At 40.3% G+C, this 17,379-nt stretch overlaps 1 protein-coding gene across 2 annotated transcripts in view; it reads left to right on the forward strand.

Annotated features, from left to right (window-relative positions):
• Positions 1-17,379, forward strand: part of LOC149408812 (sodium-dependent transporter bedraggled-like) — a 35,793-nt gene that overhangs the window by 13,729 nt on the left and 4,685 nt on the right. For both annotated transcript variants that reach the window (XM_089650418.1, XM_089650419.1), the window contains exons 2-6: positions 7,311-8,784; positions 11,768-12,350; positions 12,455-12,589; positions 15,902-16,717; positions 17,065-17,262. In XM_089650418.1, coding sequence (XP_089506544.1) covers positions 7,328-8,784; positions 11,768-12,350; positions 12,455-12,589; positions 15,902-16,717; positions 17,065-17,262 — 3,189 coding nt within the window. In that variant the 5' untranslated portion in view covers positions 7,311-7,327. The remainder of the gene's footprint in view (positions 1-7,310; positions 8,785-11,767; positions 12,351-12,454; positions 12,590-15,901; positions 16,718-17,064; positions 17,263-17,379) is intronic.

The raw sequence follows: 17,379 nt of genomic DNA on the forward strand, positions 1-17,379 counted from the left end.
AAAGTTTGTGCACGACTAAGATCAATTGTAAGCTGATTGTATAAAGTAATTTTTTTTGTTCCAATCTGCACACTTAATTTATTTATCTCTAGCTGAATCTGTTATAAGGTATGGAATAACAAGTTGGAGATTTTCCTGTAAAACTAATATCGACCGTGTTCAATCCGTGCAAAATTCATTGGTTAAATTATTAGTTGAAATTTTTTATTTATACAAAGAAAGGCATAATATTCCATACTTCTATCAGACTCTCAAAATTCTTTTTTGAGAGCAAATCTGTGGAAAAAATTATATTTCAGCACATCAATAACCCCTTGTATATAAACAGGCTAGAACACAATCATAATACTAGTTTTAACTTAAATGAAGGACTTTTGTACCTAAGCATACAAATAAATATGGATAAAGAAAGTTAAACTATATGATTCCCAGTATTTTGTTATTTTTACATAAATTTACATAGTAAGAACATATTGCAAATAAATGTTAACATGTTTTCCTTTACAAGAGTCAAAAACTCGTGTGTAAAGGGAAAAAATAAAAACTTAACATACATAATAATAGAAGAAAAAAAATCATAAAAACATATAAAGTGAAGAGATTTTTTTTATATGATAATATATAAAGTAATATAGTGAGATGTCATCGTTATTCTAATTCGCTAAATTATTTAAGGTAGTGAAGTTTATTTTATTTTTAAATTTATTATAGTCCGGTTCTAACCTTATTTGTGTCGTTAGTTGATTAAACCACACCACTCCAGTGTACGTGTAATAGTGTTGTGCAAAACTAGTGTGCATTAATGGAGTGCATAAGCGACCTATAGTATTTTGCCTATTGCTCTCAACACGAACCATGGCATGGTGTGACTTCTTATACAGTTGTTTTAATATGTTACCTGCTGAAATTAAAAGCTGTGCCCAAAACAATTGGTGAACTTACTGAAGACTTGGCTGATGTATTATTCAAAAAACTTTCAAAATTGTTATTTATGTTTTTCATAATTTTCTTTTGCTATATTTCTGTAAAATTTTTAATTTTTGGTTTTATACATATAATTGTAAAAATGTAACTGTAAACTCACTATAATAAGATTTATAATGTAAAGAACCCGTTAGACAAACTGCTAAAAAGCAGTTTATCGGGACTTTTTTGCCTTATATTTGTAATGTGTGTAATATAAAAAATAAAAATAAACTATCTAGGTTACAAACCAATTTCATTAAAAACTTTGTTTCCATTTTAAAAAAGGTAGATGCAAAAAATACGGGAAAAATAGTTGTTAATTCTGAATTAGATTAATAAATAATTAATTATTTATGAATTAGATTGATAAATAATTAATTAATTCTGAATTAGATTAATAATAATTTTCTAAATACGACTTACATACACATTTTACAGACTAAAAGAAGTGCTCGATGTTGAAAAACTGAAAATTATATATTTTTCTTTCTTGCAATCTTCACTCATATACGGAATAATAGGATTGGGCGGTGCGCTTCATGCACATTTAAAACCTTTACAATAACTCAAAATTATATCATCAAAGTTATGTATAGTCGGAAAAGAACATTTTCAACAGATGAGTTATACAAAGAATCTTATTAACTATTCTGTCTCAGCAAACTATTTATTTTGCCAACTATGAAATACATACTTAAAAACAAAAATAAATTTAATATAAATGAAAACAGAATCAACATTAGAAATAATAATGTATTTTATACACCCCAAACGAACACAAAACAAATGCAAACACACTGCAGTTTCATTGGACCTCGTACTTTCAATCTTTTATCGAAAAATATTCAAGTGATTACTAAACTTCCTCAATATTTAAAAGAGTTAAAATTATGGCTTTTCGATACAGCAGTTGAAACTTTTTTTACTTAATTTGTATCAATTTATGTTTCTCATAAAATATTCACCATATTTTACACTAAACACTTATAACTTCACTATACAATATTGTAAACACTTTTTATACAAACCGCTTAGACAAAATGTAATCTTGTTTTTGTTTTATATGCCCACAGTTTGTTTATTTATAGGTACAATAATATAATAACTTAAATATATTACCCACGCACAGGCTGCGCCTTAGTGGGTTCCCATTATTTGTATTGATTTTTATAATATTGTATGTAATTAAAGTAAAAATTGGGAAAAATAAAGGAATTAAAAAAAAAATGGTCGAGTGGTTTACGACGTTTGTCTCGGTAAGACAAGCGATCCTGGGTTCGATTCCTAGTTGTGACCGTTATCTGTGATTTGTTCTGTTTCGTTTAGTTTTATTTTCTTCTTCAATTATACCAAATAGAGGTATTTAAGAATCTTTCTACCGGGCCATTGCATTGGGGGCTCACCTCGTGCTTTTTACAACAATTTCGTTATCACTTTTCCAGAGCAGGTTTCTTTATCCGGTATTTGGGAAATATTTGCAGGTTAAGGTCATTAAATGATGTTAGCACTAGACACCGCAAACACCGCACTTCAACAACGCCACCCGCCAACCGCGCACCGCGCACCGCGCACCGCGCACCGCGCACCGCGCACCGCGCACCGCGCACCGCGCACCGCGCACCGCGCACCGCGCACCGCGCACCGCGCACCGCGCACCGCGCACCGCGCACCGCGCACCGCGCACCGCGCACCGCCCGCTACTCGGCGAGTTTTGTCCATACAAACAATTCAACTGTTGTACCTGAAAACAACCTTAAAATGTTTAAATTTCTAAAAAAGGTAAAAATCTTTTTACTTCTACTATCATGTAGAATCATTTCCCGAAGGTTGTGAACTTTACCCCTGGACTCCCTTTGTATTTTACGTGTACTATCATGTAGAATCACCTCCCGAAGGTTGTGAACTTTACCCCTGGACTCCCTTTGTATTTTACGTGTACTATCATGTAGAATCACCTCCCGAAGGTTGTGAACTTTACCCCTGGACTCCCTTTGTATTTTACGTGTACTATCATGTAGAATCACCTCCCGAAGGTTGTGAACTTCACCCCCGGACACCTTGTGTATTTTACGTGTACTATCATGATGAAATAAAATGATAACTTACTTTTTATTACCAAAAGATATAGTTTCGACCCAGAAGGCCAGACAGTGTCTATCTAAGTAGGGATATGAAGTTCTAGGCCACCATTTTAGATAAATTGATTTCACGAGATCTGAACTTCATTGTTTAGTATTTATTTATTTGTGTATTCATCCACTCGGATAAATACGTAAATAGAGAAATACACTATAATAATTTATGTTTCCTTTCCTTCGTGTGAGAACAGATTATAATATTATTATTATTAATTAATACACTGAACGCTGAACATCGCGATTAAAGGATAACAAATAATAATAAGCAGTTATTAGTCGCCTGAAATATCAATTTGTGTTGATATTTCAGGCGACTAATTATTGCTTAGAATTATTTGTTATCCTTTATAAAACCTTGTCTTATAGACATTAGTTTATCATTAAAAAATAATAAAAATAAGTTTAAAGACAGTAATTCATTAATAAATTCCACAGCATTGGGTCATTACATTAGTCATTAGCCTTTTGACGGCCTCTTCCGACTAGTAATCCGGGGGTCGTGAAATGGCTTTAGCCGTGTTATGCCGTGTTGCGCTAACTCCTTCTTTAGCCGACGTTTCGGACACTGCACGGCATAACACCCCAAAAACAAACAACAAAAATGCTTTTGGCCGTGAGAATCTAAAAACTTACCTGGCTTTAGCCGTGTTTGGTGACGAGATGTGAAGAGTCGGGTGATTCCTCACCTTCCTCTCCCATCTCCTTCCCATCCCCACTAACTCCAGCCTAACAACATACCCCAATTTGGGAAGCCATAATCTCACTGACTTTAGACGGTTGGGAGCAGTTGGGACTCTTGTGCGGTATTCACATAAAGGCATAATTATGTGTACACCAATAAACCTCCTTTCTCTATATTATAATATTTCCCGACTCTGACTGACCTCTTTACAGTTTACAGTCATTAGTCATCGGTACGTACAAACAGCTGTGCAATAACAATAAAAAGCAGATGTTTGCTATTTGTTTGTTTATAAGGTGGAAAACTACAATACACTTTACAAACTTTTCGTGATCATATTACCAGAGCCAGTCCTGGGCAGGCGCAATTGGAGCATCTGGCACTGATAATAACCATTGAGGTTAACCCTGAGAGAAACGGCGCCCTGAACGAGTGACGAGTAAGCGTATATTTGTACCAGAGCGGGAAGCGATGTATGTCCATGTCATCTCTGGGGATGTTGTGAGGAGACGTGTTGTAGGAGAAAAGAAACACAGAGGCCGCAAAACATCCACAGCCGAGTCGTTGAACTCAAGAACGAGTATGTGACAAATGTCAACAGTGTACATTTGGCGTGTTTCCCGATTATGCACCGGTGCCGAAGGGATCAATGACGCTAGTTCCTTGGAGCACATACCGCGCTCTAAAGATGGTTAATGTTTGTTAAGATAGGGGAATCTCGGCACAGATTGTTTTTCAGTTATTTTGGGGCTCCAGATAGTGGGGCGCACTTGCGATTTGTACTGCAGCAGTTGGGTACAGTACTCCCAGCTTCTGAGAGGCTAACTTGGCTCTGGCTTCGATGGAGTCTTCGTGCCTGAGCTGATCACACCAAGCATATCAATGGAAGGCATGTAGGGAAGAATGTTTCCGTTGAAGGAGACTAGATTGTCATTTCCATCCCTTTTAGACGTAATCAGACATGATTGGTTCATGGTTATTCTTATTTTATTTTATTTGTTGGACAATTTGTATAGCGTCGCTTTTGTGAGACATCACCTCAGGGGCGCTTCCAAAAAGAAACCCCCCCGAGCTCTGCTTCAAAGCCCACCGAGCTCTTGGAGTTTGTGTATCCTTTGAGGGCTTGTCGAAAAAAAAGCTTTCATGGACTGTACTGTCATCCGCTTAACTGAATTGTTGCACACTTCAAAGGGTCATTGATATGCAACAAAAACAAAGTCGGAGACAGAACCGATCCTTGTGGGACGACAGCATTTATTGAGTGAGAGGAATAGGTGAAACCATCGGCAGCGGTCTGAATCGACCTTTCACGTATACAAGGATGCGGGAAATCCGTAAGAAGGCAGTTTGTTGAGAAATCCTCGGTGAAATGTCCAGTGAAACCATTTGGGTCTCACCGTAAAGTTCCAGGCACCACCCCCAAACATGCGTCACATACGCGAGAGTTTAAAGAGATGAGCAGGTAGTCGAGATTTTATATTACTAATGACTATGAATAATGACTTTGTATTGATTCACACATTTTCAATGGTCATTCTAAAAAATAATTTCCTTATGAAAGTGAAAGCCGAAATTGACGCTGTGGAAATAGGAAGGAAGTTGTGTTTTTATACTTAAGCACAATGTTTGTTTGTTGTCACTTTGGGTTAATGAACTTGAACGTCAACGGATAGCGGTAGTTGAAGACCCAATTGCGTTACTCGAGAATTATTTGAAATTCATTTTATTGGCTTTCGAATTCAATAGAAAAGATTTATATGTTTCGTACGTATACTATCAGTAAAGTTAAATACCGATCAAGGTTAGTTCAACCCTTGGTATCTGTTAGCTCCTGGGTAAAACTGACCATATATTGGTATGCTGTGCCCTCTTAGCTCCAGGGTAAAACTGACCATGTATTGGTATGCTGTGCCCTCTTAGCTCCAGGGTAAAACTGACCATGTATTGGTATGCTGTGCCCTCTTAGCTCCAGGGTAAAACTGACCATGTATTGGTATGCTGTGCCCTCTTAGCTCCAGGGTAAAACTGACCATGTATTGGTATGCTACGCCAAATAAGTTGTAAGTAGACATTAGTTTAATTAGCATATAAATTATAATTGAACTCCAGGGTGGGTCTACTAATAAGAGGAACCTTCAAAATAATCCTTAAACATATATTTATTAGCGTGTCACTTGACACTTGTCCGCGATGTTCCAAGAACAGGTCCGGCTTCAGTTTATCACTGTGTCTTCCGTTCAGTGTGCCGCAGTACCATATACCCCAGACCTGAGACTCAGTACCGGTAACTGTTTTAAACTAGTTGGGTCACCCTTTGTACACTTTTCTATCCTTCAAAATACTCATTATGTATCTGCAGTTACTTTAGATGACTCCATTCGGCCATAATGTTACTGGCGGGTACTAATTCTAAGAAACTAAGGATTCGATTTGTGGGACGAGAACTGGACAACATTTTGTAATAATATTGCTATTTGTATACCGCCGTTTTTGGGGAAAATCACCACCAAGTTATAAGGCACCTGTAAGGTATTCATTCATATTTAAAATGTAGATACTTTAAATTTAATTTAAGATCTGAACGCATATTTTGAACTAATTGCACGGGCATTCCATCTTGGATCGGAGAATAGTTCGACCCAGGCCACAATCGTTGGCTAGTCGGGACTACATGTTTTTGATTTAGTGTAGTGTTGTTGATGGCACTCCTCGAGAGGATCAAATCTATACTGGCCGCAGTGTTGTTGATGGCACTCCTCGAGAGGATCAAATCTATACTGGCCGCTCACGGTATGGCGCTCTCAATAGACTAAGTAACATTAGCATCTTCTCCCCAGCATGACTTGCCTACACATTCCCTCTTACTTATTTATGTGTCGAACGAGAACGAGAACTGGCCTATTGGAAGCGCTCTCAGGAATAATGAAATTATATTCTGATTTGTTTTTTTTTTCTTTATTAATAATATAAGTTATTGTGCTGTGTTTTTACAGACTTTTCAACCACCACACTAGGCACATACCCGTATTATAGTAGTCGTAATACTGTTATTTATTAAATATACGGTTTTGTTAAATGCAATGTTTTGTTATAATGAGGAGATCTATAGTTGGTATCTCGGTCTGGCAAAATGCAAGAATTTTGCATTTTGCTAGATAATCATTGCAACATCTAGAATTTGAAGTAGGAAAAAAATTGTAAAGCAAATTAACTTATTTTAATGATGTGAGACATTTTAAAAATAATTCCTATTTTTTATAAGTAACCAATTCTGAACACTTATGGTATCTTTATGTTTATATTCAGTTTTCGATTTCCTGGTATCAATGCTCAGTGAGTTGAACATTTTGGGAGCAATATAAGAGAACTGTCGTCGAGCAAAAGCTGTTTTCAATTATGCATTTTAGGAGTGATGAGTAACGGGTGTGAATTTTTGTTGTGTGTTTTGAATTAAATCCTTTGTAATCATTATTTCAATAATATGTAATTGAAATATAGTTACCTAATAAAAGTAAATATTTCAGATGGAACGCGCGGAAGAATGTGCTCGCAGCCTGAGACGATGATGCTGGGCGAGTGGGTTGAGGAGGTGGGGGAGGGAGGGGAGGCGAGGAGTGACTGTGGAGTCCCGGAGCCAAGCAGAGTTCTCCAACCAATGAAATTAACATTGGTGCAACAGAATGGTGCCGGTGCTAATGAGGGCGAGGGCGGTACAGAAGTTGCCAATGCTGAAACAAGTAAAGAGGGCAATCAACTTAAAACATATTTATTTGAAGCGCCTAAAAGTGTTGCTATCGGTGATAAAAGTCCCCTCAGATTAAGCCCCAGCCGAGCGGGCGAAAGAAGTTCTCCGTTGCGGGCTAACGGTTACGCCAATCTGGAATCTCTGGATAGTCGCAATAGCGTTATCAACGAGTTCGGAGATACCATTGGATTTTGTGAAGTTAGACTTCCCAGTAGTGTGGCTGATGGACCGGCAGATATTTTAAAAGTAGATTTAGAACAACTACATCAAAAAAGAAACGCAATCACAGAACGATGTAACGACAGCCAAACGTTCCAATTACCCACGACATCCTCCGGAAAGTCCCGATCATTCAAGTCTCTCAATACTGAAATAATGAAAATTCTGACCGACCTGGATGCCGTCCTCGATATGTCACTGATAGAAGAACCCGAAGATGTGGATACCACTTGTCAGCCTTCCTTCGAAAGCGTTCCTACGGATACAGTCGGCCGCGGTGGAGGAGACTCTTGCTCGGAGAACGCTCTCGATGAAAACGCGGGTCGATTCACCGGCTTCGATGTATCGAGCTTCGCCGGTGTGAAGAAAGATTTAAATGTCGTGAAGCAAGAATTAGCAGACATCAAGGAAAATTTATCAGAAATTAAAAATGATTGTGAAAATGGTGACATTGATCTATACAACGTGACCCTGGACGACACGGAGTCGAACTCTCTGACGCCGTCAGAAAGCTCCTCGGGCGTCAGTGACGTGTCCGAGAGTGCTTCAGCGATGTCATCGATCGAGACGATTACCATTCAGGTGACAGAACCGGAGGACGATCTGCCTGTGACAGGAAACTCTCTCGAAGAGATCAGTGTGAATGCTGGCAAGATGACACCGCCCATCGGGAGGTCCGCCCGCGAGCATCTGCTCGGGACCGAGGTCGCTGGGGGGAGAACGGATAGTTGCAGGGGGGAGCTGGGCAGGAGAGCCTCCATGCGGCGGCTGCGCCCCCTGTGCGGGGCCAGCGCGCCCCCGCTGTCGGCGCCTCCCTCCCCGGAGCTGTCTCTATCGGCGCGGCTGTTCCTGGAGAGCCAGGAGCCGGGGCGCTACGGGGGCGCGGTGCGGCCGCAGAGCGCCGGGGCGGGTCCCCGGGCCCGGGGGCGGCGCTCCCAGCCCGCGAGGCGCTGCGGCTCGCTGCACGTGTCCCCCGGCGCGCCCCCCTCCCCCGCCAGGAGCCTCGAGGAGCCCGTCCTTCCCCCGGATGACAGGTAATAATAATACGTTCAGATGAACATACACACCGTGCCTGCTTACTGCAAGTAGGAATACATGCCGCGTGCTTGTATTTACATTGTAGGTAGCATTACTACCCGCGTATTTATTACCTTACACATTATCTTATCATTATCTCACAATTATCTTACACATTTTCATTTCTACTAAAATAAACACCATATTTATTTTTGTTTGTTTTTATTTTTTGTAATAAAAATATATAAAAAAAATTAATTAAATAAAAATAGTTCTCTTAAGGCGATGCACTACGTAGTAATTTATAATCTTTTTTTTAATCTGAAAATGTGGTCGCCTAGAAATTTTTCAGATGCTTTAATTAAATACTGCGAGTAGAATACATCTTTGCCTTTTATTTATATATTTTAAGAAAAGTCGACAGCAAATCTTTAATCATACAACGATACAATAATAATATAATTAATTATGCCAATTATGAACTTTCCACTGATGGATAGATAATGGTAAGGTGTACAATGTCATAGAGATGTTCTCTTAAATTAATTTCTTGTTTAGTTAGAAAATATTAAAATAAAGAAGGGTGGGGGGGAGGAGGAGGAAATATAGGATAAGGATTAAGAGGCAAAGGACGGGAATATATAGGAATTGAACTTCTAGTTTGAGTTTTGTTGATTATTTGTCGCGTAAAGTCGAGTTAAAAATGTCAATATGGTAATAATTGAAGTTAAATGAATGTGTGGAATCTGTAGATAAATGAGTTTTGTTTGGAATTGGTCTTACAATGAGGGAGATTAACTGTCTGCTGTTGCGATTGGGCACATGGAATATGAGGATTATTACTATCGATTAAATTGTGTGTAATTTTAAATAATATTACCGAATCTGCTATATTTCTTCGAAAAGTTAACGTCTGTATATTGAAGAACTTTGCAGTCTTCATTACTAATATGATATCGAAAAGAGCGGAAATTAAGGTACCAAATCTATTTTGAACACTTTCAATTTTATTTTTATGTATTGCATAGCCTGGGTTCCACACTTGTGATGTGTATTCAAGGATACTACGAACGTATGAGAAATACAGTATTTTGAAAGTAGTAATAGCCTTTGAAATAATCGAGTATTTTTTAGATAAGTCTGGGCTTATAAACTATATTTTTATAAGCCCAGAAAAAAATAATGTATTGTATAAGGCCTATGAAAACTGCTTTAAAGTTCAAAATCTCCTTCTTACGAACCCATTTTCGGTTACGATTTTATTGTATAATGTGGCAAATTAAGTTATTTATTAAATGATCGAAAAAAATTAAATATTTATGCCTGAACATCCACAAAATAAAATAAAATACACTAAAAAGTGTATTTTAAATTTTATTTTATACACTAAAAAAACATGGCCAAAAGGCCATGTTTTTTTCTTGCATAAATCAAAACAGGCGGATGGTGTTAAGCGGGAATTTAAACCTTATCGCCATCTACGTAAGGGGTGTTATTGATAGCGGCTCGATTTAAAATATTACACTACGTAGTGCATCGCCTTAATATAAGTAAGTGTAGCCACTCTGTAAGGAATAGTTATTTTTACTTTTGACAACCTTTTTTTGTTAAAATCGTTTCATTACAGATTAGAAGAATTGATAATATATTTTTAAAAATATGAATGTCGGTTGTGCCTCTGTCGGTTACTCGGGTTCAAAGAATTTTAAACCCTATTTCTCTAAATAAAGGATTTTCCTCGCTTATTCCAATGAGTATTCGGCGGTGTTCCGTTCCTTCTCACCTTTTTAAAATGTACGTGCTTACTGCTTGACTCCCCATTGTACATTCTGTGCTCTAGAAGTGGGAACTTTAGATCACATGTTTTTTGGTTGTTCCTCTCTTAACAAATATCCTCTCTTCCATCAAGCCTTGTCAGAATTGCGTCCCCTCCATTCAGCATCTCATCTCTTCAAAGTCTCAATTCGACTCCAATCTTCCTTTTGAAATGAATAATTTTAAATAATGACCTTGAAGGGTGACCTCCCTCTAATCTCTAAATAGTATAAAATAAAGACGCCTTTCGCGTCTGTCTGTTCTCTTAGTTCTCCTAAGCTACCCAAAGAGTATTCACTATCACGGAGAATAGTGATAGTATGATAGGTTTATAATCAAGTCGTAAAAACATATTTTCGGGGGCTGTCATTGCCAACTAAATATAAATATCTCATAAGGATTGATAATATAGGATAATATGGATAATATGGGAACCCGCAGTAATAATTTTTATCTTTTACATATATAATGTGATATTTGCGAAGCAATTTTGAGCAATATAATATTCATTCTTATCCAATTGAATATGTTAGTTACGTTGATCATTTAATGTAGATTAAAATTTTCGTTTGGAATATATAATTTAAATTAATATCTTGGAAGATATCGTAGATTAAAAAAAAAACACGAAGATTATTTGACCGATATAGTTTAAATCCTTATCCAACTACTCAAATTAGCAACTTAAAAGTTGATATATTTTTTTAATACCTTAGAAGATATCGCAATTTGAAAAATCACCTGCAACAAAACGATTTGCCGCACGCACAAAAGTCGCCGCTTTTTTCCCCAAATATGTATGTTAAATTAAAACGTTTTATTTAACGCAATTTCAAATCACGCATTCATACACCGACAACCGATATTAGTATGTCTAAATAATCATTAAGGAATCAGTTGAATTCGGTGCAAACATATTGTCGTGATTTTATTACAAAACAGTTAGTTAGTAGGAACCCGTGTTTAGTGTACCTGCTTGCTCAAAAAGTAACCTTCACGAATTCCTTTCGACTCAAATATCGACCGCCTTTCGCAAAAAATAAGATGATACAAAATAATGAAGGAATGATTCTCTCGTTCAATGAGACTTCCGGGTTGTCAGGGTCGGTTTCGCGCCACACACAACACAGTGGAGATATCCCGAGAAGGCCATTGTTGTCTCAAGTGCAGTGTCTCGTGTTACAGCTCCGGTTCCGGCACTGCGGAGGGGCAGATAGAGGGGTGGGCGAGGGGAGGCGAGGCGCTGGCGCTTCTGTCGCTGTGCCTGGGCCCGCAGGCGCTGTGCCGCTTCGCTCTGTTGGCGCTGCACTTCGGGGCCAACTTCGTGGTGCAGTGGGTGTCGCTGTCGCTGGTGCTGGGCGCGCCGCTGCTGGCGCTGGGCGCGGGCCTGGGCGCGGCGCTGGGCGCGGGCCCGCTGGGCGCGTGGCGCGTGGCCCCGCTGCTGCGCGGCCTGGGCGCCGCCCTGCTGCTCGCGCTGGCCCTCTCCGCCGCCTCCTCCTCGCTGCCGCTGGCCTGGCTGCTCGTCTTCTTCAGGGACTCCTTCGTGCCCGCGCACGGCCGCTACCGGTGGGCGGAGAACGCGGCGGGCAACAGCAGCTCGCCTCTGTCGCTGCTGCTGCCGCGCTACTGGGCCGAGGTGGTGCTGCAGCGTGGGGACGGGGACGGGGAGGTGCTGGGCCCCCTGCACTTCCAGCTCACCTTCCACCTGGCGCTGCTGTGGGCCGCCATCTGCCTCATGCTCAGCAAAGGACTGCGCACCTACTGGAAGGTGAGTACCTACCTAACTCTACTTTTGACAGAAGGTTGCAATTAAATCAAAGTGAATGGAATATTAGTTATGGGCTATATATATCCGCTGTGGTTTGTTTGCAGGTGGTGTACGTCATGACAATCCTGCCGCTCCTGGGCCTGGGGGCAGTGTGCGTGCGCCTGCTGTGCCTGGACCCGCTCATGCTGCCCGCCTCGCTGCCGCGCACCAGCTGGCCCGACTTCTTCATCAACAGCAAGGTACGGACAACATGTATATAGAGGCCTTCCTCGACCAGTATCTCCCGATCCAACCCGCCACACAGCAGGCAGACCTGGACAGACCTCATCCCATGAACCCGGGCCATCACCAAAATGGAAAAACAAGTCATCATAATATACATTATTATATGATGAAAAAAAACAAATTAGTTGAAGTAAAGAAGAGAAAATAGTATTGGGGTTTAATTAACTATTCATGTACCATACATTCCAAACCAATTTGCAGAGTTTGAACCACTATTGGTAAATACAAATACACTCTAATCTTCTTAAAAAATATTCGATTTACAGGCACGGCGGGTGTTCAAATTAGTTTGAAACACCCGCCTGCAATCCCCTTTTACCCCTCAAATTAGTTTCAAACACCCGCCTGCAATCCCCTTTTACCTGGCCGGGGCCCCCCACCCCGAGGTCGGGCCCCTACGCCGGGGCTTCTCACATCTAGTCCGACCCTGACTGAGACGACACATTACGTCTGTATCTGGCACTAAACTTGTCACATTTATTATTAAAAATAATTATTTTTACATTAGATACATTTGAAGCAGACATAACAGTAATAATATAGTATAATGAGAGCATATATTTAAAATGAGTAGGTACAAGTGTTATTACGTTTTGTTAGGTTGAATTTAGTTCCTAGCTAGGCAGATTGCCTGTTCTAAGGAACCAAATGTTTGTGAAATGCCAAATGTAATTTAATTTTTACTATTTTTTTAAAAATTAAGTATACTTATATTAAGTTTTTACTAAAAGTGACATTAATAGGTAAACATGTATAGTTTTAAGTGACATTATATAATATTTTTTCAGTCTTATATTAAGTTTTTACTAAATATGACATAGGTAAACATGTATAGTTTTAAGTGAAATTATATGTATAATAGTTTTTCAGACTCCTCCCTACCTAAGCCAATCAACCATTTGGTTATTATTGAACCGATGTAGGACATTTTGCATTTTTTGAAATTTAAATCTGGGGGGATTTTATTATATAATCTCGGTCCCAGATATTTTTTTTTTTTTTTTTTAAAAAGAAAGACAAACATTCCCGGGTTACGAATAACCCAACAATGTTTGAAAATCTCCTACTACCACCACAGAAAGCCGAAAATGTTGCTTGTGTTGTGATGGAGGACTTAGCCAGCCGAGGAATCGAACACGCGACGCTCGGGTGAGACCCAAGCGCTATGCCCACTCAACCACTGACCGGTCAAAGTATATGTCTTTTGATATGTATATGTCTTTTGATATTTTGCCGTATTGCTCCCTGGGACCACGAGATCTTTTCTGGTGTGACTTCTTGTACTATATTTATGATCAATTTTATTAAAATATTCTAGATTTTTGTGCACATGGATAATAATCTTTTTTATGAAGTTTTGACAAATATCAAGAACATTAAATTTTTTGTAGAGTTCATCGCTTGAGAACCTATAGGGTTTACGCAAAATGACTCTAATTATGGATTTCTGGGCCTTCACAAGCGGATCTAAAATTGTTCTTCCTGACGCTCCCCAGCCAATGCAACCGTACATTAAGATGGGGTTGCACAGTCCGAAATAGATTTTTCTTAGGTCTTGTTGTTTAATTATGTTGCGTAATGCTAAGAATATGTGAATTAATTTTCTTACCCTAATTGAAAGGTTGTCAATGTGATGTTTCCAATTAAGATGATTGTCTGCAATAACACCTAGATATTTGATGTTGTTTACACATTCCAAAGCTTCACAGTTGCAGTTAAAGTCCATATTATATGAGATACAATTAGTCTTATGAGTTTTTATTATTGATGATGTACTAGGTAGTCCCTTTAAAGTTGAGCTGAATTTTATGTATTTAATTTTTGATATACATATTTAGTGTTAGTAGATTTTTGTCAAGCCACTGTTTTATCGCATTGATTCCACTTTCAGCATGTTTATGAGTTTCAGTCCAATCTTCTCCTTCAAATATAGCTACCGTATCGTCTGCAAACGTAATAACTTTTCCGCCTACTGGTAGCTCGCATAACTCATTGATGTAAATTATAAATAGAAGAGGTCCCAGTGTGCTTCCCTGTGGTACACCAAAGTTGGTGTCTAGTGAGGTACTCACTGTTTTGCCTATTTTGAGTTGTTGGCTTCTACCCGTTAAGTAACTCTTTAACCATTCGTACGGCATACCTACCACACCAATATTTTGTAATCTTTTGAGAAGTAATTTATGAGAAATTGTATCGAAAGCCTTGGCTAAGTCTAAAAACAGTGCAATGTTTTTTTTTCCGCAATCTATATTTCCAGAAATATGTTCTGTAAGTTGCGCTATAGCGTCGTCCGTTCCTCTCCCCGGCCGAAAGCCAAACTGATTTTTGCTTAGAAGTTTTCGACTCTCTACATAATTACTTAATCTATTTTTAAAGATTTTTTCTATAATTCTTGAGATTGCACTCAATAGGGATATTGGCCTATAATTGCCCACTTGGTTTTTGGCTCCACTTTTGTAGATAGGTACTACTATAGATTTTTTAAGATGGTCGGGGAAAACCCCAGAAGAAAAACTTTTATTGAAAATGTTTGATAAAGGCGATGCAATATTTTATTTGATGATTTTTAGTATATGAGTGTTAATAATAATAATAATAATACCTGGATGACTTTTATAGCGCCGTTTTTGTGCAAAAACACCTCAAGGAAGACTATCAGGACCGTTTGAATGCGTAGTGTTAAGATTGTCAATAATTTTTATAACCTCTTCATTTGACGTAGGTGGGAATTTGAACAAAAAAGGATTTTGTTTTGGTTCTATTGCAGATGCCAGTGAATCTTCAGTTTCCTTTGTGACACTTAGGATGTTTTCCGCAAGCTTAGACCCAACCGTCGTAAAATATTGGTTGGTGTGACAAGCAATTATGTCCAAATCAGTGGTGGCTGTGTTTCCAATCAAAAGTTCGTTAATATTAGCTTCAATTTTATGTTTAGTATAGGTAATTTGTTTAACGATGCTCCACATATTTTTACTAGATGGATCTCGGTCAAGTTGAGACCTATAGTACCTTTCTTTCGCATTACGCATAACATTTTTACAAATGTTACGATATCTACTACATATTTGTAGTTTTGGCGCCAGTTATAAACGTCTTTGTATTTTTGTTCACCGATTTGTCAGCTGCCGAAACATATGTCGTAATTTAAAAATTAATAATCAAACTGTCTACTTGTTAACTTTTGGTTATATTATCCACACATTCCTTTGGGACTCCTTTGCTTGCTCATCTTTCATATTTACATACTATTATATTTTTAAACTTAGAGTTGGGCTGCAGCAGCGCAGGAGACCTTCCTGGTGTGGGGTCTGCTGATGCCGGGAGTGTGGGCGCTGGTAGCCGCCCCGCGCACCTCCCCTCGCCACCCCATCGAGCGCCCCGCCCCGCGCCGTCCCCTCCTGCTGGTGGCGCTGCTGGTCACCCCCGCCGCCCTGGCCCTGGCCACCCTGCTGGCGGGCAGCTGTAGCCACATCATCCAGCAGCACGGATACCAGTACAGCGCGGTGAGCTACGAGTTCCTGTCAGCGGAGGCGGTGAGTGTGCGCCACCTGTGGCACCACTCCTCCGTGCTGGGGGTGCGTGTGGGGGCGGAGGGGCGAGGGGGCCCGGCCCAGCCGCTGCGCCTGGCCACGCAGCTGGTGCCGGCGGCCCTGGCGCTCCTGTCCACGCGCCGCCTCTCCTCCTTCTGGGCCGTGCTGTTCTACTTCAGCATGCTGCTGCTGGGTCTGGCGCAGCTGGCCTCGCTGGTGTGCGCGCTGCTGCTGGGCGTGACGGACATCTGGTCGCGGCTGCTGCGGCCGCGCTGGCTGGCCGTGTGCGTGGCGGTGTGCGGGGCCGGCCTGCTGCTGTCGCTGCCCCTGGCCTGCGAGGGCGGCCTGACCGCGGCGCAGCTGCTGGACTACGCGGTGGCGGGCAGCTGGTGGCAGGGCTTGCTGCAGGCAGCCGCGCTACTGGGCATGTTCCTGGTGCGGGGGCGTCCATATGCGGGAGAGACCGTGGCTGCGGCACTATTGGGCCCCTCCGCCACCCTGGCTCCGCTGCTGAGTTTCACCTGGAATGTGGTGTTGCCCGTAGCTATGATCGTAAGTTATATGTTTTAACCACTGCTTGGCTTAATTGTAAATTACACATCTGTATTTTCTGTTCAGCAAAATCATTAAGTAATTGCAATTCAGATATTAATAATAACTTAAAAGCGCAGCGCATCTTTTTTTTTAGGAAAAATCTTCGCAAGCTGTTATCAAGAAGTATAAATAACCTTCGTATACTGAGAGAGTTAAACTTGTTTGTTCCGAATAAATATAAAGTTGTTTGTATAAAGAGCCAAATATTCTCATAATCATAACAAGGCCATAAATAAGGCAGTGCAACTATTGGAGAAAGCTTGATGTCTTTAGGAGAACATTTAATGACTACCTCTATTGTGCAGACCCTGTGCGTGGTAGACTGGCGCGTGGGGCGCTATCGCCAGCTGTACGGAGCCCTGCAAGGCCCCCCCACTGGGTGGAGTGAGGCGGCGCGACACGTCGGGGCGTTGCTGCAGCTGGGCCCCCTGTTGCTGGTGCCCCTAGCCGCCCTCTTCCAGTCCTATCGCTACCTGTTCAGCGGGCCCCCGGATATTCTCGACGTAAGTTCAATGAGATATTAACCCGACAAGTCTGATATGACGATATAACGACCATGAACCCTATTGAAGAACAATAATGCTACAGAAATTAAGTCCTAAATTTTGACCTAAAAAAAT

Source organism: Hesperophylax consimilis, unplaced genomic scaffold, assembly GCF_061612785.1.
Source record: "Hesperophylax consimilis isolate HC1 unplaced genomic scaffold, BYU_Hcon_1.0 scaffold_59, whole genome shotgun sequence".
In the NCBI taxonomy this organism is placed as follows: domain Eukaryota; kingdom Metazoa; phylum Arthropoda; class Insecta; order Trichoptera; family Limnephilidae; genus Hesperophylax; species Hesperophylax consimilis.